The sequence below is a fragment of the Venturia canescens genome, chromosome 1 (assembly GCF_019457755.1).
Source record: "Venturia canescens isolate UGA chromosome 1, ASM1945775v1, whole genome shotgun sequence".
In the NCBI taxonomy this organism is placed as follows: Eukaryota; Metazoa; Arthropoda; class Insecta; order Hymenoptera; family Ichneumonidae; genus Venturia; species Venturia canescens.
The window spans coordinates 13,138,975-13,166,867 of NC_057421.1; the positions used below are offsets into that span (position 1 = coordinate 13,138,975).

At 41.1% G+C, this 27,893-nt stretch overlaps 1 protein-coding gene across 3 annotated transcripts in view; it reads right to left on the bottom strand.

Moving 5' to 3' along the window:
* Positions 1–27,893, bottom strand: part of LOC122410199 (lachesin-like) — a 193,129-nt gene that overhangs the window by 90,303 nt on the left and 74,933 nt on the right. Inside the window, exon 1 of one of the 3 annotated variants that reach the window (XM_043418313.1) lies at positions 3,323–3,435. The exons of the other annotated variants lie outside the window; for them this stretch is intronic. Within the exon in view, the coding sequence (XP_043274248.1) occupies positions 3,323–3,389 (67 nt within the window). The 5' untranslated portion in view covers positions 3,390–3,435. Of the gene's footprint in view, positions 1–3,322; positions 3,436–27,893 lie in introns of those variants that run through there. 3 annotated transcript variants of the gene reach the window in all.

The following is a 27,893-nucleotide window of genomic DNA, read 5'->3' on the forward strand; positions in this document are numbered from 1 at the left end:
TCTAGCTGATTTCAATAATTGATTAATCAGTCTGCCATTTCGCAGACCTTACGACTATCAAATTCCGGTTATAATTGAATGCTCAGACCCAATATTCGAGTGTTTTTCTCAAACCGAGAAAATTGCATCGACTTTTAAATTTTCATTTCGCAGATAACACTACAACGACCATTTTGTTGTTTCAAATAACCAATAAAATATTTCGAATAACCCGATCACGAAATTGCGAGGGAGCAACATTTCAATCACTTTGTATTACACCGAACAATTCAAGTAGAAAAGCTGCTACGTCCTGTATGCATGAGAAAAAAATGCTTGAAAAATGCCTAGGCTGCTCCACGTCGACAATTTGCGATCGTCAATCATGCGATGCTTATCGTTTCCATCGTAACATGAGCGTGACTAGCACCTCGCGTTAAATCATTCAATATGAAACTCAATCAGAAGTTAATCGGTTTTACGAATGGCGATCGCAGCGGCCCTCCAATGTCGAAAGATTTCTTTTTGACTGTCGACATATCGAAGTCTTCTTGCTCTCGCAGTACGAAGAACATGCTGTATAGTGCATCGAGATCCATGAGTACACAGGGAACATAAAGCTGGACTGAAACGATGGATCTGTCGAATAGTGCGATGTACAGGAACATAGTTGGCACTGTGATAACGATCTCGCGGACGTGAAACACGCGCTTCGAGGAATAGCTGGTTGGGCAGACTTAGGATTCAGAAATAGGAAGCCTTGTTGAATGGCAAGCAAACCCAATCACCAATCCTGATTTGAGATTCGAACACCAACGTTGCCCGGAGCGTACCGTATAACAGCGACCTTTCCATGACAACGCACAGGCGGATCGAACGAGCGAAAGAGAGAAGTATCGTGAGAACCTGACAGCACAAGAGACGGGTGGAACACCTACAATGGAAGTCCTAGCGAACAATAGTCAGCGTCGATTCGCATGACTCAATCACGCTGTCAGCTAATCCCATGCAAAACATTCCGGAGAATCGAACACATCACTCGTGGGCGCATGGCATCCCCGAGCGTTCACTTCATTGATGAAGAAAAAATACGCTAAAGTTTCGCTGGAGAATAAAATATTTTGGAAAAACCGACGGGCTGATTATCATCATTGAAGAGAATAGACAACGTTGATATCGGCGTGGAAAATCTTTCAAAATTTTATGAAATACAAATTTTTATATTTCTTCTAAACAAACATTCTTGGACCACTCGTTCTGCTCGTTTTTTATTTTATTTTTTCATGGTGAGTGCAGTCGTGTGGAAGCAGAGAAAAGGATCAAGAATGCGTGGACTCTCCGTGAGAATAAGAATCCTCGTTGAGTCAAATTTCTCGAAAATTTTATCGAGGATTTCACGATACAAGCATCTCCTTGAATGTCCCAGCGTCTTGGACTCTCCTGGCGAACGTTACGCAGGAAATATTTCTTGAACGCGACTACGGAATGGTTGGGTGAGGAGGAGGGAGCAAAGAAGCCGAAGAAACCTCTGAATTTTCTTGGGAATGTCAGAATGTCTGTTTCTGCAGCAGTTACCAACGCGCCGATGACCACCACTACTGAAACTCCTCGGTTATTACTACGGTGAAACTTGGCCCGCACGGCTCGAGTGATCGAAAATGAAAGGCAAAAGCTCGTTCTGACTCGTTCGTGTGGCTGCGTCGAGTTTTCGCTCGCTCATCAATGATCAATAGCAAGATTTCACGGGGTAAAAGTAAAGAGTGGAAGAAATTTAGGAGATAAAAATCAGCGGATGGAAAACGTAGGAAAAACCACGAGAACAAGAGGAAAAATAGACGGAGGAGAAGCGGTCGGAATATCCGGGCTTTCTCGTCGACAATGACGGTGAAATAAAGCTATCAATAGATGTATCAGTTTAACATTCGATTCACCAGCGCCTTGAGTTCGGAGTAAACCTGTATTTGTAAGCCGTCTTGTATTCATAAGCGATAGAAGTTAAGCGAAAAGTCTTAGGGATTCAACAGATAAAACTTATTTACGTAAGAAGGAGAGAACTTAACGGTTGGACCCTTTTCGGCCTCTCCTCAAATCCAAACCCTGCTGGATTTCGAGTCCGAAAGCGAAGGCGTATACGTCGGACGGTACCGTCGATAAATAATGTATTGGTATACCGAGGGATAATCGCACGTCGACTCGAGAAAGGAATCTACGAGCTTGCGAGAGGCCAATCGTGGATAAGTTTTCTGCCTCTCTTCAAACCCCCACACCGAAACGAGCCTCTTTCATCTTTTGCTTCCCCTTTTCCTGCCATACGTCTTTCGGCAAAGTAGTACTAGAGGAGCTCGCCGCTCCTTCTTCTTTCTCGGCTTGAATCTCAAGAACAACTTTTCAGCGTATGGAAAGATCAATGAAGTTTGTGTATTTCCGAAAAGTCTTTGTGGAAAAAGAAGAAAAATTTGAAGAGCAATAGTTCGTTCCCTCGCATATTTTCCGTAAGCTTGAAGTGTCAGCCAATTCATTATAAGCGCCATCGTATACAAGCGCCCCCGCTGTTTCATCGTTCTCAAGCTTTTGTCAACTGGAAATTTCGAGTTTCCAGATAATAACTTATCGCCTCGAGGATCCGTGAAAACTGCTTCTCCCAAGGAAAACTGTACGGGGAATTATAATCTCGTTGTATTCGTGTATCTCTCTTTCCATTATTCACGCAGGGAGACACGCACACGGACACACATACACACAGAAACATGCACACGCGAATATATGCAACGTTGTTGGCTGCGAGCAAACACTCGGAAATACACGACCATGGTCGAACAATGGGTGAACAGAGATAGACACAATCGTGGATAATAATACCGCAGTGGAGGATACGGTCGCGTCATAAAACGAGCCGAAGGATCGTTGGGAAAAATTCATTTTCCAATTGAGCACGTACGAAAAAACGGACAAACGGAATAACCGTATGCTACAACACGGTACTTAATTTGATGAAATTAATATGCACGGAGATTTATAATCATTTGTTATTTCCAGCACGTGTCACTGCACCACTCTGATACGGAAATCGTGAAGCCAGATCGTTTTTTCGTCAGTAACGATGCTCGCCTCCCCTAGCATTTACGCTTTTTTTACTCGTATCCGATCTCGTTGGACTGTTACCGACGCCTCCAACCGCACTATAACAGGCACTCGCAAGAAACAAATCAAGATTCTCAGATCAAATGATCGGCCAGATTAACCACGTGATGAATGAAGGATGCCCGTTGAAAGAAGAAAACATAAAAGACACATGAATTTATCCTCCTTCTGCTTTCGCTTTTTTTAATATCAGCTAACTGACCTTCCACGAGGGTTGAGACGAGCGCAACGACGTAGAGCGCTTGGACGATAGAGTGAATCAGCGACATCCATCTAGCGAACTTGTCACACCGCGACGATAAACGACACTTCGCACCGGAATCTCAGTGCGGACTGGTGGGCTCTACGATCGTTTCACGCGGGGGTTGCAAACACAACCACCACATCGAGTTAATGCTCCTTCTTCCCCTCCCTATCCTTTTCCCTCACTCAGAATCAGCCGCTTCGCTCCCTCGCCCTCTCTCACTCACTCTTGTATTTTCGCTTGAGCTCTGCCGTCGAAATGGGGGATGGTTCGCATGCGCTGGAGTTGGTTCACGTGTCCTCCGCCATCGCGACCCCCGTGGATCCCGCTTTCTTTATCGCCCACGTATACATCTACGGTTAATCGACGACAGAACATTATTTTGGCGATGCTGCATTGACGAATGCACTTGAACTAAGCCGCTCATTTTTTCACGCACTAAAATATTCCTATTCGCTCTTGGACGAAACTCTATCGGGATGAAGGGAGAAAAATTGTGTACTTTCGAGGATTAACATCGGCGTCAAGCTTTCAACAAGATTTCCCTATCACTTCCGGTGAAAAATCCTTCAGAAGTGTTTGAAGTTGCTAAATTAGTGGAAATGGAAAATTTTCATTGGCAATCCTATACGAACTCGCATGGTCTGGTTACGTCTCGTGCCGTTACAGTCTTTTTGCCAACCCCAAACAGCATACAAAAGTCTTGGGTTTAAGCACACACGGGACGCGGTGCCGGGTTTTGTTGACTCGTTCTCAAGCAAGGAAAAGTGAGAGCTCCCAACTCGCTCCCTCGCAAAATTTGTTTTCATGTTTGGTTGATCGGCCGTGCAGGAACGGGTCAGGCGCAATCGATACAATATCGAATTGGAAGGAAACGTCGAGAAACGCCGGCGGAGAAAGCGAGGGTTTGAGAAAGGATTTCATACTACGCAGGTTTAAATGTAAGTATGCAGGGATCGCAGTCTTTCATGCGAGGAACGAAGATATCGCGAGCGCCTTGGTTGACATCTCGTCAGAATAAATATAATACCTGAAGTTTTACGCTTTGGCTGGATACCGTATGAATGCGTACCTTACATATTACGACCCCAGAAAATGCAGAAAAGAGAGTGAAGATACCGGTCCACGGTCTCGACGGCGTGTTCCTCCATGGAATTCGATAATCGATTGCTCGTGAGAAAGAAAGCAGGTAGTATAGGTAGCGGCATATACCAAGGAAGATAGCGAAATAGAAAAAGAGGGAGGGAAAGAGAGAGAGAGAGAGAAAGCAACGGAGAAAGTGGGAGCTCCATTGCAGATGCGCGCATCGTGAATAATGCTCGGTGGAAATAATAATGGCTCTCGGTGGAAAAGGAAGGAACGAGCTATGTTAGAGCACCTAGTAGAAATATCCACAGCCAACCCCTCTCGTACAAAATTGCCTCCGGAATACTTTTCAAAAATATATTGCGAGCACATTAGTCGTCCCACGAATGCAGGTGAAATACTTGGCTTTACGACAGAACAGAGAGAAAACGTTATGGATCTTAGCACAATAAAGCACGTTGCCAGTATTATACATCTCAAGGATACGCGATTTAAGGAAAATTTCCGTTATCTCAAAACCGAATCGATTTTCCGAAAGCCAAATTTTAAGTTATGTTAATGGCGATAACAGCAACTCACGGCTACGTACCATTGAATCATCCATTTAAAATGAAGCAAAATGTGGAATTTACTGGTATTTTTACTTTTGAGATTTATCAATGTATTTATCATCACACTTCGAAATCTAGAACCTTGCAAATCTGACTAAACGGATACGCGGGGTCGTTTAACCTACTTTTTTCAAACCACCTGTGACAAATCTACAACAGACGTGATTAATTAACCCAAATTCTTTGACAAATATTCATCGTCTTGCAAGAAAATTTATCGTAACTCACCAGCACTTCCACGATATAATGTTTAGTTTCTCCCTAGTTATGCCTGTGCAAATTATTACGCAGCCGACTCTTGATTTTGATTGACTGCTCAAGAAACGTGTATTTTATTCATCAATTTACAACAGTCAATGCGATATTTAGGAGTGAAGAATAAATTACAGAAAGAATGATCCATTTTTCAAAAAATTTTTCGAGAATTCTTGACACACTTACAGTGAAATTGTGTCTGTAATTATTGGACCTCAGTCGAGTCAAAGTTGTGAAGAAATAATTGTATAATTAACTACTAATCCTTCGGAAAATGTAACCTTTTATAATCGATTCAGTCGTTTATAAAGGTGAAGGGCTTGTGAACATTAATGGCGTTGGGTATCTCCGTGAAAAGAGGGAGATTCAAAGTCCACGAAAACTCATACTTTCTTCAGTTTCATATCCGTCCTAAACAAAGGTAGGTGGTGGATCTTAGAGTTTAAGGGGCTAAAAACTTCGTAAATCCGGAGAGGAGAGCTCAAGCGCGGTTGAGAGAAGGAGCAATAAGGGTGAAACTGGAAAATCTCTTGAACCCTCGAAAAATCTTGACGATATACTTTCCGTTCCCCTACTTGTCGCTCATTTTCTTATCTGCCGTGGTATCGGAACATTTGATTTTTCTCGAGGCATGGCTACACCGTGAAAGAAGCTTTTTCCCGGAGCGACGATCCCCGACCTTAATTTTTTTTGTTGTAGCAGCGCGAGGGAGGATTTCTACTATCATCTAAAACTTTCTTTTCTCTTTTTCCAGTGCGTGTGCTCAGTTAAGCAGAAAAGTTCTACGGTCCTCGTTTCCGTCATCATTATACAGACTTTCGTCGCGGAGCCGCCCAAAACCCAGAAAGACAAATAGACAGAAGGAGAAGAAGATAGGAAGAACATCAAGAACATGCAGCGGATCTCATCGCTTGTATGGCTAAACGCTCCAGTTACTTGGTGTCTTCTCTCCGGGGACCGTTCGTTCGCGTAATTGATGTGCCTGAGTCTTATATCGCCCTTCTCCGGAGCTTCGAGTGAACAAGAAAAATATGTTAAGGGGGCTCCGAGCGAAGAACCGCGTGATTTCGTTGCAGGAGGGTGGCAGAGAGTGACGAGACAAATTATATACGTATATATTGTAGGGGTGTCTCTGTGTGTGTATTTCTCTTGAAAAAAGCTATCGAAGAGGAGGCGCGTACTGTGAAGGAATACAAAGGGAGAATATAGAAAAGCGAAAGAGGATGAAATAAAAGAGCGTTATGAAGCGAATCATTTTTTCCACACGCGCGAGGCTTTAGAGCCATTATCACGTCAGGCAAGTCGTACAGGCATCGGAGCCTTTTGTCGGCGAGTATGGATGTATATAAACCCATGTGGTAAACGCGTTTTATGTCCATGCGATATCCAGAATACGAGCCCTTTAACTTTTACCCAACCGGGCATCAAGTGTGTGCGCTTCGCATACATCAAGATTGCCCGATGACACAGGAAATAAATATTGCCGACGACGTGGTATACAAACGTGGACAAGGCTTGACATTGAATGGGTCTCGCAGCAGCTACTTTTTTATCACCAACTTGAACCTTTTTCCCCACATTCATCTGATTAAAGCTGACTTTTCTACTGAATTTTTTCACCTCAACGCTCACACTCACATCCTGATCACGTAGTGACAAGAACACTACAGAGAAACTAGATCTTCGATCGATCCGATATACACGCGGTATAAACGGTTATATCGGCTACCGATGCTGTACCCTGTCTGCCGCTGCCTCAAATAGCTTCGATTCGTTCTCACTTTTTCGTGTCGGTTTGCTAGATTAGGTTCGTGATTCGTGGGAGATCGAGGAAAAGCTGCTAGACTCTATTCAACCACCGTTTATATGTATATTTACGTTCGTGTGCTGGGTGCCCCAAAAGTCGCTGTTTCATTATCCCCGAAAGTAAATTGATCATTCAATTCCAAAGGGAGTTTTTCTCCTACATTTTTTTTTGATGCTTCGTCATGCTCACTATGAATGAACCTGGGTGCAGACAATAATGAACATAGAAGGGATGGGCTCTTAGACTAACACGAATCCACCGGAACGTGGAGCAGTTTAAACTATTTCTAATATACTAAGAAATAGAACTTTTTGGTGATTTCCTAAATTAACAACGTTTCCAAATGGTACGTTCGATATTCAGTTCAATTTTTCTCCACAGAATTGATAAAACGTCTCGAAAGATTTAGAGAAATTGTCGTGTTCAATTGAGTTTTAAAAAACATATTGGACATGTTTCCCATTATTGCCAATGGAGTAAATTACTTTTGAAATATTTGAGAAGAGTGGCAGAGATAAAAAAATTTTTTTTTTTTTTTTTTTTTGAAACTATAGCATGACAAATTTAGTACCGTTTTCAGAACACCTTGTACATATATCTTGATGTTTGCTCTATGTACGACATGTTATATACACTACATGATGTACGTTACATAGACCGAATATCCATCAGTCGTAGGTCGGTGTGTTGAGGAAAGAGTGCACACGTGTAACGAATACCTTAACCGTAAGGAACGTATACGCTATCGACGATCGCCCGCTGTCAGTTGATATCCTTAATCATCGTGCCTTCTCTCCTCCCTTTCCACTGCTTACAAGCAAAATCGATGTTTCGATGAAGGCGATTCGACACGAGGAAAACGAGGTCGAGCCTGATATCCACAAAAGTATATACAAGCTTGGGGGTACATCGACTACACGCCGTATAATATCATGAGAACCAATCCAATTTCGCACGTATAACCTAGCCAAAAGGGATGGCGAAAGCTTGAAAAATTCACGACGAAAAGTAAAACAAACCGAGAATAGAAATTACCCAATTAAACCGTTTGTCTTGATAACTCATTTATAATATCAACTGCCCTTCCCGAATATAAATCAACGTTTGAAGGAACTATTGCTACTGCATCGGTTAAGCCAATCTTGTCGAATTTTTTTCAGGTCTTCGTATTGTTACGTTTCACAATTTTCAAACTATGGAAAAACTGGTACTTTCTAAAATGTTTCAAGTTCATTTTCAGTTGTTTCTAGAACATCACATTTTCTACTGGTTAAAGATTATCCAGGAAACAGAGTCTATTTTCTAGGCAAAGCAAGCATCTCCTTTAATGCATGCAAATGTTTGTCCAAACTTGTTGCACCGCGAGGGTTACGCTAGAGGCACGGGTTACTCGACCGAAACACATCTTCAGACATCGTACGCTACACTTGTATACGGATCAACGCACTCAGGCTTTTACGAGGCATAGCGTCACCGAATGATGATTGATTCGGTTGGCTCGGAAGATCAAGTCAGTTATATCGAGTATGTGTGTGTGTGTGATGTGTATTAGATCGCATCAAATTCCCAAGTTCTCGGAGACCTAAGTGAAGCCACGTACAAACTTTAGGTAATACCGTGAAAATGAAAAAAAAAGGGCAACGAATGAGTGGACTTCTAATATTGTTGTCACAGGCTTTTCAGATTCTGATCGATTTTTATTTTACTCGTTTTTCGAAAAAAAAAAATAAAATATTTCTCCCAGTTTTTGGTCTTTTAATCGAGCTCTTTCAAAAATTGTCATTTTTCCGAGAAAATTGAATATTCCAGGCTTGACTGAATCATGTGTTCCATACAGAAACACAATTGCAATTCCTTTATATCGATATCGTCGGTAGATCACGATTTAATGTTGCGAAGATCCTTCGAGCAGCCACTTCCACTGCGATCTCATGGATCCAGTCGTTTCCTTTGACATCTTTGAAGAGTGTGTCTTAGGCTTATATTCCTCGTCAAAGTTCTTATTCTGTTATAATTTCCTCGCTCCATCCCTCTTTCTCTCTGTCGCCATTAAGACAGTCTCCTTTCGATCCTCGCAATTTTAATTGGCCACTGGAGTCTTCGAGTATCTAAAACATCACTGTGAATCCTAAGAAGCTACATAGTAACTGAAAACAAGATTGGCAAAATGAAAAGCGAATAATGGAGTTTGCAAAAAATGAAATCCGGTTCGGTACGTATGGATGTTTCTATATTGAGTTCTTAGAGTTATGTGGAACAGGGAAAAAGCAGAGCAGGCGTTGCAATTCTCACGAGACAGCTGAGGCGAAAGTTTAGGCATTACGGCCGGTGGAAAGGGAGGATAAGAAGAGGAGGAAGGACTTTTCGCGAAAGTATCGATTGCGAGATGGTTGGATGTAGCTGATATTAGTGTACGCGTCAAAAAATTCAAACATCGCCTTTTCTTTATTCATTCCAGAGGAAAAGTATGCGCTTATATGTGCATATGGAGGCGGCTGAAAGAAGCTGGAAATCGCATAAAGAGGGCGGCACGAAGGCGTACTGCAGGGAGCGAGGCTGCTACATTCACGGAGCACACTCAGCGCGCTGCAACGTTGCGCGACGGGTGTAGGGGGCAGGGTGGACGGGAACGAATGGGGGAGAACGTGTTTTCTCAACTTTTCCAAGCGACGCTTGGTGGATGTGGAACCGTAAGAGTGGAAAAGAGAATGGAAGAGAGAGAGAGAGAGTGAAAGAGCAAGAGGAAAGGAAGAAATAGAGAAAGCGGAGATGGTGGCATGCTCGACAACGGCATTTCTCTCGGCAGCTTCCTTCCTGTGTGACCATGGAGCAAGAGTGAAACGCGCTTGCCGCGTCTATTCCGTGGTTGGGCGCGTCCCGTTATGCCGCACCACCTCAAACCACTCTTTGTCGTTTTCACCACATTTTCCTTTCCTCTTCTTCCTCCGTCCCCCCCGCCGCCGCTCTTTGCCGTGTCTCTTTTATTTCCATTCCCTCTTTCTCTAGTCATCCCACACACATACGACTCCGCTAACAAAGTGATACGCGAAGGCCCTCCATGTACATGATATATGCTCGCGTTCTATACGGTCCCACTGATTCTGGCCGTGTTCCGCCGACTGAGAACCCGTGTACCACACACCTCATCCGCACGCGAAAGAAAGAGCGAAAAGATTCCGACAGAACTTTTGGCGGTCGACAACAGCCCTCGTTTTCACCGTCCATTGTGCCACTGGCACCTTGAAATTGGCAACTCTTCGGGGCAAAACGTAACGCCTATGTCACAACTATGTCGAGATAACGAAAACATGATTTGCCCATGACTTTCGTTTTGCCTTTAAAATTGATGGACAATATACGAAAATTGGTTAAATGCCCTCATGTACAGGGTTTTGATTATGGAAATTATATTCTTTCGACTGAAAGTGACTGAGGCGCAATGAAATATTGTGAATATCTTATTATCAATATTAAATATTGAATTATGACAAGACATTTAAAGCATGGCGTTTGTTTTTCTCCGTCTCGAATTTCTGTATGCTCGTACACATTTACGCACATGCTACAGACGAGTACTCGCTCGGCACTCTGATATAGAGAATGTACGGAGGTGGCTCCGGCAATAGCAGCGATTAAGTTTGCATAAGCCGATTGCAAATACCCTGGAAGCGAGTCTAGCTCAAGAGCTTGGCTCTCTCAATGCTGTTGAATACGCCTTCTGGCACCTGCTGTGAAGATAACTTCACAAGAGGAGTTTGGAGTCAAACAGTAGGGAAATACAAAGAAAGGTCGGATATCAATAACAATGAAAATATTCAAATTCCGAATATCAACGTTAATTATTCGAATATCCCATGCTTCCTATTCATTAGTCGAAATTCTATCTGCTCATCTCTCACACCACGTGAACTCGTGTTAAATATTTTTCCGCGTTGTTGATTCCAAGAAAACGTTAAGAAGTATTTTCACTAAACGCTGATTCGCTGATAAATAAATATGTCAAGATGACAAAAACCTGAGCACCGTCTTTCTAGAACGTAGATTTGCTCAAAAATTTTCGCAAATGTTGATTATATTGAACGATTCGTAGATTTTTCAATTTATTATGAAGTTCCATGCTCGGAAACTCTCGAGAGTTGGTAAAAAATTGAAAAGTAAAATGACCAGTAGAGAGCTTCGCGATGAGGCATTCCATAAGATTCCGTTAAAAATAATGCGAGTCTAATCAATATGCAGACGCACGAAAGCGTACAATTGGAAGCCAAAAAAACGTTCAAAGAAAATGTTCCTTAAGAGAAAGAGAGACGAATGAATCATCGGCATCTGAGTGATACCGAAAAAAAACTCAACGTGCTCATGAAAACTGTATAATAATCGTTTTAATGATTTTTTAATAAAAAAACCATGGATTTAAGGTGTTTCTTCGTATGTCCGGATCAATTATTCACGCTAATACGTACTGCTAGGAACTTGATGACTGTAACAAAAAGTGAAATGCCAAAATGATAATTTACGAGAAACCATGGGGTGGATTGAATGCAAAGTTTGCAGCGCCATGATTGTACTTTTCTAACGTTAAACTGACGATTGTTTTTTTAAAATTTTTTTATGTTTTTTTATAAACTTGAAGGACAGGTAGCAATTAATTTACTGTGCATAATGTTCGACTCGGTGTGAAAAAACTTTTCTACCAGTCATAAAGCGTGTAGAATCTTCTTGCCGGCTCGACATCCTCTAGGTTGAGCCTGGAAAAGTCCGAGAAGAACGGAGTGTTCGTGGTAACGTCGAACCACGCAGTTCGTCTCGAGACGGCAGGAATGGAGTAAATTAAAAACAAGCGCAATGTGGCGTGTTCGTTCTTCCTTTCTTTCTCCCTCGGCAAGACCGTCGTAACTCTTCCGAGCGGTCCAATGAAGCGAATGAGCACTCTGAAAGCGTGAAATTGCATGAAAGAGCCAGTCTCGTTCTGTCCCAGGTCCCTTGAAGTTTCGACTTCGGGCACGCGGCAACGCCTTTTTTCCTTCTTTCTCTCACTTTTATTCTCTTCCTGTGTATATGTCTTTCTCTCTCCCTCTCACTCTTTTTCTCTGTTTCGGACTCTTTCAGTATCTCATTCTCACCGCAAGCTTTGCAATTTCTTCTCTGGGCTAGAATTGCCCTTATTTGAAGCGGAATTTGCATGGAAAACGAAGGACGTGAAGGGATGCTGGTCGTAAGAAACTACGAGCGTGTATTCAGGCCCTCAAATCTGTAAATTCGTTTATTCTTCGGGCAGTAAGCCACTAGCCGAAGAGATAAGTCGAAAGTTCGTTATGGTTATTCTGAATTTTTCCTTCGTCTCTGCAGCGCTGCTTTTATACGCCTCGAACAATTCAATTTTCTAGGACTACAGTTTTATCTCTCTGCTGAAAGAGATTGGACAAAGATTCGTGAGAGAATACTTCAATTTTATCTCCACAATAAATGATTATTCGGTGATGCTAATTCATTTGCAAGCTGTTAAGATTCTGACGACGAATATAACGAAAATCCTTTTGAATACCAGTCCCTTTTGTCACCTGATTTGCAGCTATACTCTTCTCTTGTAACTATGACACCATCGTAGAAGCTGACCTTTTGAACTAATTTTCGCTACACATTGAATTGCTGGGCTCCAATAATAGAGCTCCAAAATAACTTACAGTTATTTCGTAGCTTGAATAGCTGACTAATTAAGCTATAGAAGAGCTAGTAAGATTCCCTAAAACCGACTCTGCACCAGGTGCAAACATATCTAAATAGGAGACTGAACAAAAGCATTTTCAATTTATAAAATTCTCATATATATTTCTCTCCTTATAGTTTTTTTTTCCTTTGCTAGGTTTTCGTCAATCGTTTTACACGAAAATTGCAAACATATCCTGAAAGTAATTGGAAAAAATCATTCATTACAGTCTAAATATTCGATGCTACACTCTCTGTGTTGTTATCCTTCCACGAAAGTATTTTATATGCCGGACTATGCGATCAAGAATTCTCCACGTACGGAGAGAGAAAATTCATTGCATGCTTTGGCGAAAAATACATTGCGCTCGCTAACCCCTTGCCGTAAGTACGGTCGAATGGAAAGGACCGAGGATTCCGTTCGCCGGTCACATCAGGTTTTCAGGCATCGTAAATCTAGTGAAAGAGCAGAAGTTCACAAATATAACCATGATATTTCGAGATACCAAGAGGATTCGGAAAATTTGTCCCCGCATCAATTGAAGTTGAATGCAAAGCAAATTTCTCGAATAAGTACGATAAATTCTACTGTAAATTTTATAAATTATTTCGACGAACGAATGTACCAAAGCTTCTTGAATATTCATGTTAATTTAAATCGATTTCAAGGCACACAAGCACTCGTAACACTCGATTTCATTCTGGTTTAATTAATTGATGATTAATAAATTTATTACAAATTTAGTACCGAGCCAACTATAATTGACTCGAATGAAACAATCATTTTCGAGGAATTTCAGTTTGTAAATTTGATCGAATATCCGTGCACACGTTCACAGTTTCGTTGGTTCCTGGAGCGAACGATCTTTGGAACGGTTTTCCGCACGAGTCAACCGCTTGAATTACTGCTGTATTTCTCGGGTGTGCAGAGACCTGAAAACGACTCGAAAACTCGTTTTCCATGCGACGATGGCGGAGTCGTAAGGAGCCAAAGCTCTCCTTTGCTTTTCCGAATAAACGGCAAAAGCTCTGATCGTTCCGGGCGATATAGCCTCAACCCTCGATAAGTCCACTCTGCATCTCTAATGTTATCGGTGCGTTTCTCTGCCGGGTAAAGACTATGGAAACCTCATTGTCACTCGCACATACTCGCCCCCCTCCCCCCCCCCCCGCTCTTTAAGCTTTGTCTTTTTTCACTGATTCTTCGTCTATCTCTTGACTCGGCCGGTAGCTAAAGTGTTGTGGGGGACGATCGACCTCCGGCTTTTTCACTCTCTCACAGAGCGAACGAGGATGGGAGCATTTGGAGAGCTCAAGATTGTTGGTAGATGGTCTACACAGAAGCAAGAGCTTCTCTTCGAGGAGCGCCGTTTCTCGACCTGCTGCGAAACGAGCTGAAAGGCGAGAAAGAAGAAGCCAGAATATCGCCTCAAGGGTGTTGGCCAGAATTCAGTCTGCTCTTCTCCTCTTTTCCTTGCTATATCATCCTCGGTTCGTTCTCCTCTTTATTCGAAAGACCATTTCGAGTCCGAGGGTCCACCGATGTGGGCGGATCTGGCGGTCGTCGACGCCTGAGACAATGCACCGTTTCACAGCAGTCACCGTCCTCCTCGTTCTCATTCCCGTCTTCATCAGGGGTTACTGCCTTGGCGATTTCTGCTTTCGACGTGCTGCTCTGCTCTCTGTTGACTATGCCACGCTCGCGGCCGCATCGGAGACAACGATGTTGTTTCGTCCTCAATCTTTCTTCGTCCCTGCTCACACCTGTTATATTCATCGTCTGCTTTGCGTTCAAAAACAACAAATTTTCATTTCCTCACAAAGTTTTAACATTTCAGTAAGTTTTTCCTCATCCGCGCGCAATTCCGGTCATCCAATTTTTAAATTCGAATCGCTCTCTTCTTCTCTCTTTCTCTCAGGCTGTGTTACTTCTCTTGAAACAAAATCCATATGCAACATGGATAGATTTACAAATTTCCGCACACGAATAATTCTGGATCGAGAGCAATCGGGGGGAGCGTATTTTAATTGGCTGGAAGTGAACGAGCTCGGAAAAAGGCAGATGCCAACAGGCGTCCACTTGACATGGTATTTCTGTATCCAATTTCTGGCTCTCTTTGTTTCCACTTTCTACAGCCATTCTTCTCTCTCCTGTCCTCTCTATCTTTATGCATATCTCCTGGTCAAGGCTAATTTCGCCATATAGGTCAAAACGATACCCTGCCTGACCTCTGACTATACATCCCGAGCTGCTCGTTTCTCCCATGAAACGTTTGGGATGAGTCGGTCGAAGAATTCGAGCGCAGTAATGAATGGAAAGTCCAGCGATGGCATAGTTGCTTGGTAGAAGCACGATGACCGGGCCAACAAAAGCACCGTACTCCCTGATTCCCCGTTGCTCGGGTGCTTGATGCAACCGCTCTTGGACGTTTCCTAGTGCCCAGCAATGGTGCAAAGCTAATACCTGACCGAGCTCCGGCTCCATTTAGTTTTAACGAGGAGACAAAGGTGCCACATACGTCACAAAGCAAGAGGATGGTGTCTCTATCTACTCACTTCCAGACCATCCTCCTCCCTTTCCCTCTGTCTCTCTATCCCCATTCCCATCGCTGTGTCCCTTTCTTTCCCAGCCCTTTGCATACATTCACTCCATCTCTAATCACCCTATTCTCGGTCACTGCTCTTGAGAAAAGTAGGATATAGTTCCCATAATGTTATGTCTGCAGTTTTAATTGATAGCTATTTGGAGAGTGAGAATTAAAAAGTTTGTTACGTTTGGAACAAAAACTCCGTGTATCGATCGTCATATAGGACGGAAGGACATTCAATAAAAGATTTTTGCATTTTGTTTTTAAGGTTTTTAAGATGATTTTCTTTGGAAAGTCTTGAAATTTATACAGAATTTAAATGGATAGCCGTGACTGACACGCATGTCAAATTTTAAAGAGTTCGTCTTATTGGTTATCGAGATAAATGAGTTTAAATATAAAGAAAAACACACAGGGGTGTAGGGACTATGCGTAAAAAATTGTTTATCTTTCCGTATAACGAATCAACGCTTCTTACAAAGTTTATGAAAAAGTACACAATAACAATTGAGTATTTAATGAAGGTTTGGGAAAAAATTCGAGACGATTGTCCTACTAGTGATAAAGATATATTACGTTCGTAAAAAAAGTCAGGGATGAATGAAATTTTGAGTTCAGTCAGTGATGGAGCCCGTTCAATTAACGTTGTTTCATTCGCCAAAAGATAAATTGAAAAAATGTATTTACAATTAACTCTGACATTAATTTAAAGTGATTATATCTTTAATTAGAGAGTAAAAATCGTTCCAATTTAGACACCCATAAAATACGATCCTTCGGGCATGATCTACCTTAAAGTTATCCAAATTTTGCGAAAGAAGACAAAGTGCATTCATAACATTTACAGCCATAAATAGTGGGGCAAGATATGCAGGACGTATCATCGAAGCATCATTTCAGTCATGAATTCTACGCTGGCTGAGTACAATAGATACGGAAAAAAGGATGGAATGATAAAATGAGTTTCCACGAAACGTTTTTCGATTGTTCGATAATCCCTTGGCGTGCGTCCCTCGCAACGTCAGCCTAATATGCGAGAGGACGAGTCTTTCTAGCGTACTTGAGGACGATAGGTGGGAAGTGCACGATAGTCCTCGGCAGTTTGTTGGTTGGTATGGACGTTGGAGCCTCAACCTCTGTGGGTATTTCCCATTCGTGAGGATCGAACGAAGTTATCGATTCGATAGGATAAAACGATTCTTCTACCCCCACTCCGCCTCCCTAAAGCTTTGCCTCCCTCGTTCTGACTACTTTTTTCTGTTCGAATCTTCTCCACGCTTTTACAATCCGCTCGCTCTACCGACTATTATCCGCCGAAAGCCGCTCGAACATCCGATTAGGAAAAGCGAACATACGTTACTTTGTTGCCGCTGCAGAGACTCTACTTCAAATGAATCGACTCCTGTCTGCAGGCACAGTGGGTGAGGTGAAGAGAAAGAGAGTGTGAGGAAAACCATCGGTGAAATAGACAAATAGACAGAAATAATTTTTTCGGATAATTCAGTGACTCCGAGTAGAAATGACATTTATTTTTATGTATTACTACATACGTGATCGATCTCCTTCCAGGCTTTGTTTACCTGATCTATTACTCGCTGTTGCTACATTTTTTTCATATAGAGGACCTTTTCTTCAATAATTGATCAAATTTCCTAATTATCAACTGTTAAATTGCTAAACTGTCAACGTCGCTAAACCACGATTCTCGACCATTTAAAAAGCGATCACTCGGAAAGTAATCATAGAAGGGGCAATCCCAGAGCTTTTGAATGAACGTATATAACGACAAGACAAAGCTCGAATCGCCAGTCTGGGACTGTCGACGATTAACTACCTAATGAACTAACAGTTAGTCATTGGTCTCGAGGCAATCACACCTCGACTTCGTAATCTCTTTTCTAAATAAACTTATCGTTAACTTGTTTTAAAGTATTACGCTGACGTTCTGGCAATACTCCTTAAATTACTCGTCCACGATCACTCTTCCCTACGAGATGGTTTTTCCGGGCACAACATCAATCACCACGAAATACCACGTTCGAAACGCCCTCACAGAGAGCATATTTTCTACAAAATATTGTAAAAATTGAGAAACGGTTGGATCGTGCTATAAGAAAAGTGTCACATTCTGATCCAGCTTTCCTGCTCCGCTTCATCGAATCAGAGCTGAGAATTTATAGTTCATAAAACCAACAAGCTCCATCAATTAGATTAAATTGAAAAACAATATATCCCTGAAAGACCTGAACTTTAATTCCACATCCTATTCCGAGCAGCGCGCACTGATTTTCATCAAGTGAAATCGATAAGAGACATTAGATCATAAATAAACATCACATGTCCCCGGAATCGGAGTTGAATCTCAGATACAGTGAACTCCACCATAAAATGTCGTGGATCGTATCCCGAAGACCGTCGCTATTCTCGGTACGTCAAGTTGTCACCGGAGCTCCGACGTAATTTGAGGTACTTCCTTGTACTTTAGCGAATCTTCCTCGTGCGCGTAATGTAAATGCATGTGGAAAAAAGATTTTTCTGCTCTAGAGATTGACGGTTGAGGGAGATTCGACTGTACGAATGGAGCCGAGTGCTGGTATCCCACGATTCTCCACGTCCTTATCGATCCCTTACTAGAGCATTCCGAAAGACGTTGCGGCCAGCCTCGAGCGTTTCACGGGAAACCCAGATATTCCTGGCATGCACCTCAGTCCCGTGGCCTAAGAGTCTATTGCAGGAGTCTAGTGCCGGTATTGCCACGGAATTTCCCTATAGTATATGCCATTCGTTGTATACGCCTGCCTACTAAAACGTTTGGACTCACAGTTCGCTCACAATTAATTGCTCTAGTTTATAATCGTCTTCCAGGGGGGAAAACGGGGAGGAAGAGAACGAGGGTGCAGGAGGTTCCATTGTGAGGTTGGGCGCGGCGCTTGAATTACCGGATAGCTGATGACTTTCGATGCGCAGGAACGGCATCTCATGCCTCATTGTTAAAAGCAGTGGTTTAATAAGTTGTTCTATAAGCGTTGGTAAAAGAAGGACTGGGCTGGATGGGACGTAGACGCGACGATTCGGTGAGGGAGCAACGCTTGGAAAGGAGGTTGAGAGTCCTAAGAAATTTCGACATTCGAAGGCATCGCATAAAGAGACTAAAACTGATTCTATATAAGATCTTATATTCGTAACTATATAAGTAAACTCTGAACAAGCAGCTGCATGAAGAGAAGTTGACGAGACGAAGGCTCCGTACAGAGCCTTTAAGAAGCGGAAAATTGAGGATATTACAGAGACTTATTCAAGCTTTGCCCAAAAAGCTTGCATCAAAAGCCGAGGCCCTTTATGTAAACTAGTTACGACTTCAATGTGTCACTGCTGAATTCACTCGTCCTACATGCTCCCATTATTGAATATAATAATGGCATAATATTGGAAAAAAGTTTCCTTTCATTTTATAACGCTTAGAGAATTTATGACGAATCTGGAGTGCAGATTGATGCTAAAGCACTTATAAAGCTGTTGAATCTTTGAGAGGGCTTATTCGAGAGAGATTGCAAGCTCAGAGATCAGGGGAACTATATAGTAACAACAAAGTATTACTGTGTATACGTTTACGTGTTTGTTCGTATATTCTAGCAAAGCAGGTTAGTGAACTTCAACATTCAAAACGACGAGCAACGATAATCTTTAACGTCGAACAGGCTTTACAACAAACCTACCGAGAGCTACTCGAGCACAGAAGCTCAAAAATCCCATAAATAATTCTATTCTCGTTAAAGATTTACTATTTTTTTTTACTCTTGCTTGACGTAGGCCAGGAATCCGGTCCATTAAACATTCAGAGCAAAAAATCCTTTGCGAAAGAGTCACTTGGCGCTTAGCTCGTTAATGCTTGTCATGTTGCCTTATGTGCATTCAATGAAATACGAACTTTTTGTGCATAATTCGAAATAAAATTTAGACAAAGTGGGGAAATCGTGACTCACAAACCAAAATAATTATTTTGGTCATTTTATTCAACTCATTTTATCTAAGTTTTGGAATAAAACTTCTCCCAATGCCCTCAAAATTTCCTCATTATCTGTGCATTCCTCATTTTTTAATTAATCTTTTAATTAATTTTAATAATAATTAAAAAATCAGGAATGTACAAATAATCAAGATATTTGGAAAGGCATTGGGAGACGTTTTATTCCAAAACTTGAATAAAATTAGTTCCCTAACGTTGATATTGGAAATCGAAGAATTCACTGATACTGATACCAGCTTATTCATAAGCTATTGATATTGGAAATAGCTTATTCATGAAAAGTGAATCCTGTTAAAAGAGGGACATTAGAAATCATCGTCCAAATTATTGTAATAACTCTCATCAAAGCTTTTATTCTCATGGGATGGAAGTACATTATTATTTCATTTATTTAAAGCCTCATATTACATGAGCAATATTTATTCTAATAATTTTGGCAACGCATGATCGTGTTTGCAATACACGAATGAAAACCTGCATGACAATTGGATGTAATCGAGAGAAACGCATAAAAAGGACCGTTTTGAGAATGTGAGCGAAGCCCAGACGAAACCTATAGCCGATCTGACTGGCGCCTTGTGAAAATGGGTCGGTAATATAAAGTTGTAATAAGGCGAAGAAAAGGATATCGCAAACATTTATGGCCCTCGTTGAAGCTTCGGTGCTAGTGGAATTTCCACGCTTGCTATAAGTGCAAGATTCCTAGAGCCACGGTCAATACACTTTACGAGCTTGAGTGGAAGGAAAAGGAGAGAGAGAGAGAGAGAGAGCAGAGAATGAGAGTTATCTGAGGAGGGAGGAGATTTGATGTGATTTATTATGTTTTAGTGGAAAATGAGATAAAATAGACATAACTAATTTTGTGTATAACTTTTGGTGTAAAATGCCTAAGCATTATAATTGAATTGAGATTATAATTGTTAGAAATTAAAAATGCAAAAGTTAAGGCAATTCACATAACGGAATCCTTAAATTAGAAATTTTGGAAGAACAGTTCAGTGGACGTCATGTGGAGCTCAGTAAGATTGGCATTTATGCAATATCCATTAATTCATTGGTAGCAATATCTTGAGATTCTGTCATGTAACATATCGTTATATAGGCTAATGCAGGAATTGCAGACTGTAGTTTAATATGGAGAAGATAAATAAATAACTGTGGGCTGAACACCGTTGGAAATTTTGAGGTAGGGTTGAAATTCTAAATGACTGCCATAGTTGCAGTGAAAATGCACTTTCAGAGCTTTGCATCGTTGATGTACAATGAAGGATTGGAAAATTAGCTTTTGTTAGAACAGTTGAAGCCTGTTCGCCAAGGTAAGAGGAGTAATTACCATGTCAAAGTTTGGCAGTATTCCCCTACAAAATATTCCATTAAGCAATCACGAAAAAGTGACGTGTTCATTTCGACGAAGATAGGAAAAATTAGTCGTGCCCAGTAACTAAATAGTTTCTGGATCTTCGTACTGTGATCCGTCCGATGTGCGAAGCCCCGTTTCTGTGTTTATAGTTACAAATATGGATACATGAGACCAGACTACTTGGGTGCTCACCATCATCCCTTGTAAATTTTCCAAACGCATTTCTCACTTCCTCGAATCTACTTTGTTCACTTCCTCTTCCATTATTTTGGGCAAAGTGCATCTAGATGAAGATTCTTTGAGGATTTCCATATGAAAATAAAACAGTGAAGTGTTGTTCTCGTGCATTCAAATTTCGAGCTGCGTCACCAATTTTTTCACGAGAGAATTTCTGCGGTGACCCTGAGCACTCTGAGCTCAAATAACTTAGCAGCGAAGCTGAGAAGAGACAAAAACAGTGATCATCCAATAAGCTGTGAGAAATTTAGAGGTCGGTCAAGTTTGTGACTAAATTGTTGTCAATAATTGCACCATTTATGTATAAAACGATCATTGTTAAATGTGTTACGATTGGTTTCGTTGTCCATCAATTTTTTGTTCGGTGAAAATACAACTGACAACTCCTATCGAAGAACGCCAACATGATGTCACTTTTTTTAACAGAAAACATGCATAGAAGTGTATTCAGATACGTCTTGTATCACGAAGTACCGTCATCCAATGGATTCTATTAAAATAAAAATTCATGATCGTTCACATTTGTTCCTACTCGGTTTATTTACCTCCCCGAAGATTCGCACATGTAGAATGGAATGTGTGCACAGATGAGGATCAAATGTGTACACATATAAAACGGTATTATGTGTGCACTTTAATATGCAGGAACGAAAGTACCAGATGTCGGTTTTTCGAGAAGAAACTCGTGCGACAGGACCTCCTATGTAAAGTCCCATACAGAGATATACAAGTATGTTGTGAACGAGGCTCTCGCCCTCCGGTAACATTTTTCGAGCTTTTGCCAAATGTCTGTTGAAAAACGTGCGACGACTCGCGGACTCGCCATAAGAGAGTTTCGGATGAGATTTTTCTTGCAGAACGTTCCTCTCGTTTATTTCAAGCAACAAAAAGAAGAAAAAAAAACAGCGGAATTTTGGCCTAAAAGTCGTAGTTCCTGTACAAACGGAATGCCATCATAAGGCGGAGAAAGCTTGAAAATATCGTTAAGAGGAAACCAAAATTTGCTATGTAACAACAGTGTTTTTTAAATTATGCCCAATTAAAAAATCACGGAATGTGTTTCGTTTCCCTAATAAAAATGCGGTAAAAATTCAAAATCAACGAGCAAGCCTCAACGCGAGTCTGTAACGTTTTTATTCTGAAAAAATGTCACGAATTTGATAAAAGAAACGTTCTGAAATCGTGAATGGTATAAAAAAAAGAAACAATAGAAAATTGGAAAAAATTCTTGTGTCTGGATTCTTGCAAAGGCCATTTGCCCATGGGAGCAATCCCTCGTGTCGCGATCGTGCCGATGCAAAATGTCATGACTGCAATCGTCGAATGAGAAAGTCGAAAAATAATTGAAAAATCATACGTGGCTGGTAGCTCGAGAGTAGAATGTTCTAGACAACGTACATGAGAATCGGATGTCTCATCGCCGTTATTCCTGATTATATTAAACTGTTGGGAGGAGAAACAGTGTGCGGAGGATCGGTGAAGCAGACTCCCGCGCGATTAGGTTGGAAAGATGGCGTGCTGCGCAGTTGGTAGGTCCGCGATAGCCCGGAACCCAGTCCATTAGCCTGACAGATGTAACGTTGAGAGAGAAAGGGGAGGGAAGAGAAGGGATGGAATCCGTGAGGGTACATTGGTTTGCAAATTACGACACGCTTGGTACCTGTTTCTAGGTGTATAGAAGAGCGAATGAGCGAACGCACCCTTCCGAAAGCGAGGATGTGCGAGTTATTCTACAGCATACGATACTTCAATGTATATATACGTGGATAGTAAAGGGATGGTGAATTGTGATAGACAGGTTTGCGCGTGGCTGATCAGCCAGTAGAGATAACTCGGACGGGCAATTAGTTCTTGTAGTACAACGCGTATGGGTACATATGAGAGTGAGCGTCAACGCCCTTTCCTCTCCAGAGGTAACCGAACACCGCTCGAAACGCGAGAACCAGGCTGAAATTTAATTCTTCGTCTGATCGAAGCTCGCCCATAATGGGCGAGCTCATCTCTATGGCTTTTGATGATCTCCCTGTGTCTTTGACATCGTTGCTATATAAAGTGGAAGCGCTAATACAATCCCGTTAATCAATGCCACATGATTAATCAACGATCTGCTGGTATTGAAAGAACGGAGCTGCAATTCGCACCTACCTGTTGTATATGCACGGCTTTAGGTTCGATCATAAACACAAAAATGGGCTCCAATTTAGTAGCAATCTTTTTTACGTCATATTTTTTTTAAAGCCACGCAAATTACAGGCCTGTGAAACGATACGGTGGACCAATGAATCGACATGAAACATACACTCGTTGCTTAACGACCAAGCGTATTAAACAACCCTCGCTGGGTCGAAAAAAAAGCCCCGTGGGCGACAAAAAAGAAGGAAAAAACGTATCACTGAAACGGTGACAAAGGCAGATACAGAGAGATAGTTACGCTAGTGAGATCCCAGCTCCGCCACGCTAATTCCCCGTTACAGTAGAATTTATGTGACCAGCAAACGGTGTACTAAAGTGAATTACATTTTCCAAGCGTTTGTATATTTCCTAGCCGTAAAGAGTATCGTGAAAATCCCCGCTTAAAACGCGTTTCGGCGACTTTTGGTCTGCTCCGCTATGCAACTAGCATATAAACATGTCTAAATCCCCCCTGTTTATATATTCAATATTGTGTGTCGAGCAGTACTACATCCCCCCATCGGTGAAAAGTACTCTCAATCGATGTCCTATACGGCAAAATAATATGCAGAAGCTTTTTAAATTCGCTTTTTCATGAACTTTTATAAAAACTGATTTCCATTGTTCGAACTGTTACAACGTGGACAAAAAATGCATTTCCGAGCTCCAGTTTCTCATGGTTCAAAAACTTTTTCCTAATGATGAAGAATTTTTTGCATGACAATATTTCAAATCCTTAATGAACCCAGAACGCCTCAGCCCTTAATTACAGGTCAAGTGACTTGACTTGAATTGTCGTAAAGTTACACGCTCTCATGAGATTTTTGTCGATGCGAGATCGCGCGATGATATTTTTTGTGGGATGATGTATCCAGGTTGTTCCATGGTTCCACGAGTGCGATAGTGATGAATCGTGTTACGGTGATACGTGTTAAGGTACGATACGACAATGAATGCTTCAACATTATGGTGCATGGTTTATGGTGTAATGATTATATATGAGGTGGAATTCAGTATTTTAATAGTATGGTATGATAGTGCATGACGTAATGATGTCGGGTATGGCATAAATCTTACGAAATTTCAATTTTTTTCTAAAAATATTGCATTTCGTGTATAATATGACTTTTTGTGAATTTTTCAGAAACCTTGACTTGAAGAGGTAGCAAACACGAAATTATACGGGTCAACACAAAATTTGACATTGACATTTAAGCATGAAATTTTGGTAGATTGGATTATATTTGAACGAAAAAAAAACGTGGCATGAAAAAGTTTGATTTTGTATTCAGGAGAACGTTTGAACGATATTTTCGGAAATGAGTGATTTCAATGTTCGTTTTTTTAATAAAACCATGACACTGAAGTTTGCAACGTTGGAGTTCAACTAAATGATCTAAAAAAACACTCCAACAATTCCAGTAATGGTTTGTTACCTGCCTAATTTGCAATTTGTAGTTACTCACACCAATGATTCGTGAAATAAAAAATTGGTGAATTAAAAATGTTATTTTCCTTAATTTCGTTGGACCATAAAAATATAAATTTATATGATTTTGATTCATTTTAACTATCAAACTAGCTTACAAAAAAGTGGAAAATCATTCAAAAAATCAACACGGGCCCTGTTGTTCCATGCAAATCTATGTTCTCTGCTTGTCTGATTGTTATTTATCACTCACACACACTGTGAGAATGTAATAACCCCACTTTTATCCCGGGGTATTTTTGAATGTATCAAAATTGATTAAAATTCTTATGAAAACATGATAATGAGTATTATTATTATTATTATTAACATTGCGCAAGCAAACTTTACATGAAATAAGAGTATTTTTTCTTCATTTTTGTACACAATCAACCACAAAACTTTAGGATAGACAAGAAAATTTTTTTGTAGAATCGTGTAATCAGTGAAAAGAAGAATGAATAGAGAACGAGAGATTGACGACACATTGAAGAAATGTGGAGAAAACTGCTTTTCAGTTGTACTGGACGGAGCAAACTATCTCCTGACCGTAAATAAATTGCATATAATTTGGTGCAACGCGTAGAATTCACATCTTGAAGCGTATATGAGAAAATAAGAAATCAAGAGAGATAGAGAACGAAAGAAAAGCTCCCGCATTGCGGCTAAGTAACCACCAGCCCAGAACCGCAAGGTTATGACCGCCGTACTCGTGAGGTCATTGTTTTAGGCATGATTTACGTGGGAGATTTCAATTTGGCGGCCGAGCAGAGACGCCGGAAGAATCGTGGTTTTCCCGCGAGTTAAGCTTATGTTGCTGCTACTGGTGCTGTTGCTGCACAATCTCGGAAAAGCTGCGTCGTCAAATACCACAATCCATTTTCCTCTTGTACCATATTTCTGCACAACGTACATTGTTATACGTAGAAATTTCGTTGCTTCCTGCTACAATCGTTTCATCCGCTGGCCCTTTCTTTTTTCAATGCCAGCAGGAAAAAAAGATTTTGCACTCCCCGGTAAAAGCTTTATTGCGAAAGGTCACTCGATGCTACTGTGATATTTTAATATAATTCGTTTTTATTTATAACGTAACCTAATTCATTAAAATATTGTTAATTCAGGCTGAAAATATTATTTAAATGCCTTCGGAAAACTCAATTTCATGAGCAAGGTAAATTTGCATGGACAAAATGAAATATTCTGATTGAGATATTCAACTGTCGAGTTGTTTGAGATTTCGAGCTGCTCTTTCCATAATTAACGTCCGTTTCATATCTCATTTTGACGAGACTCCATTAATCTTACACGGTTCTCTGTCATCTTTTGGAACATTGCTAATAATTAATATGGCGTTTAATGTAGACTCGAACACAAGAAATGTGATTATTCTAAAATTCACTCTAAACAAATTACGAGCTGTTTACCAGATGTTTTCGTAAATACTCAGAAATAAATTTTTCCTCGTTTCCATCTCAGTTGCAAATTTTTCAAGATCGTTTTACGAGGTGACACATGCGCGTACACAGTCGATCCAAGCGAAGCGTTGTGACCACATTTGTTCTCTGCATTTTTGTGTGATGCGTATACTGCGTAACTAAAGTTTTTTAAAAACCCCCAAAAATATTCGAGCTCCAATCCAGATGCAAAAAAAAATCAAAGATGCAACAAATCAGCAGCCCTGAAACCGCCTAAAATTACCAATCAGATAATCTCAACCTACGTGATTTAAACATCTCTACGAGATGTTTAAAAAACTGCTCATAAAAACACGACTCATAAGAAGCATGAAATCCCCCCCGAGAGAAAAACCCGCACGTCAAAAGACGTTTATTCCTGAACAAAAAAAAGTTCTAACGATGAAATAAACTGATGCGAGAATTTTGTCCAGAAGACTGCCGCCACCACATCACACCACTTCCTTCCTGTAACCCGAGAAAAGTCACTTTCATCGATACCCGATGGTATAATTTTTCAACCTGATTATCAACAGTATGCTTCGACCGAGTGAGGCGTCTGGCACAGAGATCAGCTAATAACCGTAGACAACGATCGAGCCACGGTTTTCAAGCATTGCGTTGTTACCTGAGCTCGCGTTACAGCCATAAACTCACACATTCACCTCCCTAAATCTTACAACCACAGAGAAGCTTCGCGATATACTACCTGCCGGGGAATATTTCATTATGCACATGCCCGTTACAGCGGTAATTTTGCTTTACTCTCGAGAGTGTGTTTCACCATGGAGCTATAACCGCTGGTTTGGGAAAGCTTTTCCAGTGTCCTGGCTCCCACGGTTTGCGGATACCATATCGGCAATGTTCTCCTCTCGTTCCTCGCTGCGCTTGCCCCGCATGTTCCTCGTGTGCATATACACAACGGTATAGGTTACCTCGTTACTATGTGTCTCTTACACTATATACCAATGTGATGTCAAACCAGAATCGAACCTTGTTCAACCCTGTTCAACTACTGATTTATATTCGTTATTAATGCTGTGCCAATGATGCTACGTGATTCGTGTTATAGAATGTGGTTTTAAGGCGACTTTACATTTGTTGATTTCCTCATATTTTGGCTCGTCTGACTTAGCAATATTTCACGCTGTTATTATTGTTGTTGCTGCTTTGATTTCAAATTTATCTTTCGTTACCACCGGAGCTCTTTCTCCCTCGTTCTATTAAATCCTGTCGCTCCCTTCATAGTTATTCCGCTTGGGTTTCATCTCGAATGTATTCGCTCATTAGATCTCGGCTACTGTAGATCTTGTCTGTTACAACCACGAGAATCGATATGATTTTCTGTGTATAAGAGACCTTGACGAGGTTCCACCCAGCAGGAGAGTTCATGACGGAGAAGAAAAGAGCTAGTGGGGAATTCGACTGCGAAGGATGTGAAGTGTCTGATTCGGTTGCATTACTTATACTTTGCTGCTAGTTTTCTGCTACAGAGTCAACGAACCGAAGCGCGCCAATGTTCTCGCAGAATATTTCAAAGAGGGTTGAGGGACAATGGTGTCCATAAAATTTTGATTCTCTTCCAGCCTCTTCGAATCTCGTCATCCGTATGTCTCTCTCTCTCACTCTCTCTCTCTCTCGTCCTTATTTCTCCGTTTTATGTAGCTTTTATGTATAATCGTCATTCGCTAGACCACGTCGTTGAAAATTTCGGTCTACCGCTTTAAGGGAGCAGGGAGATGCCGCAGAAGATCACAAAGT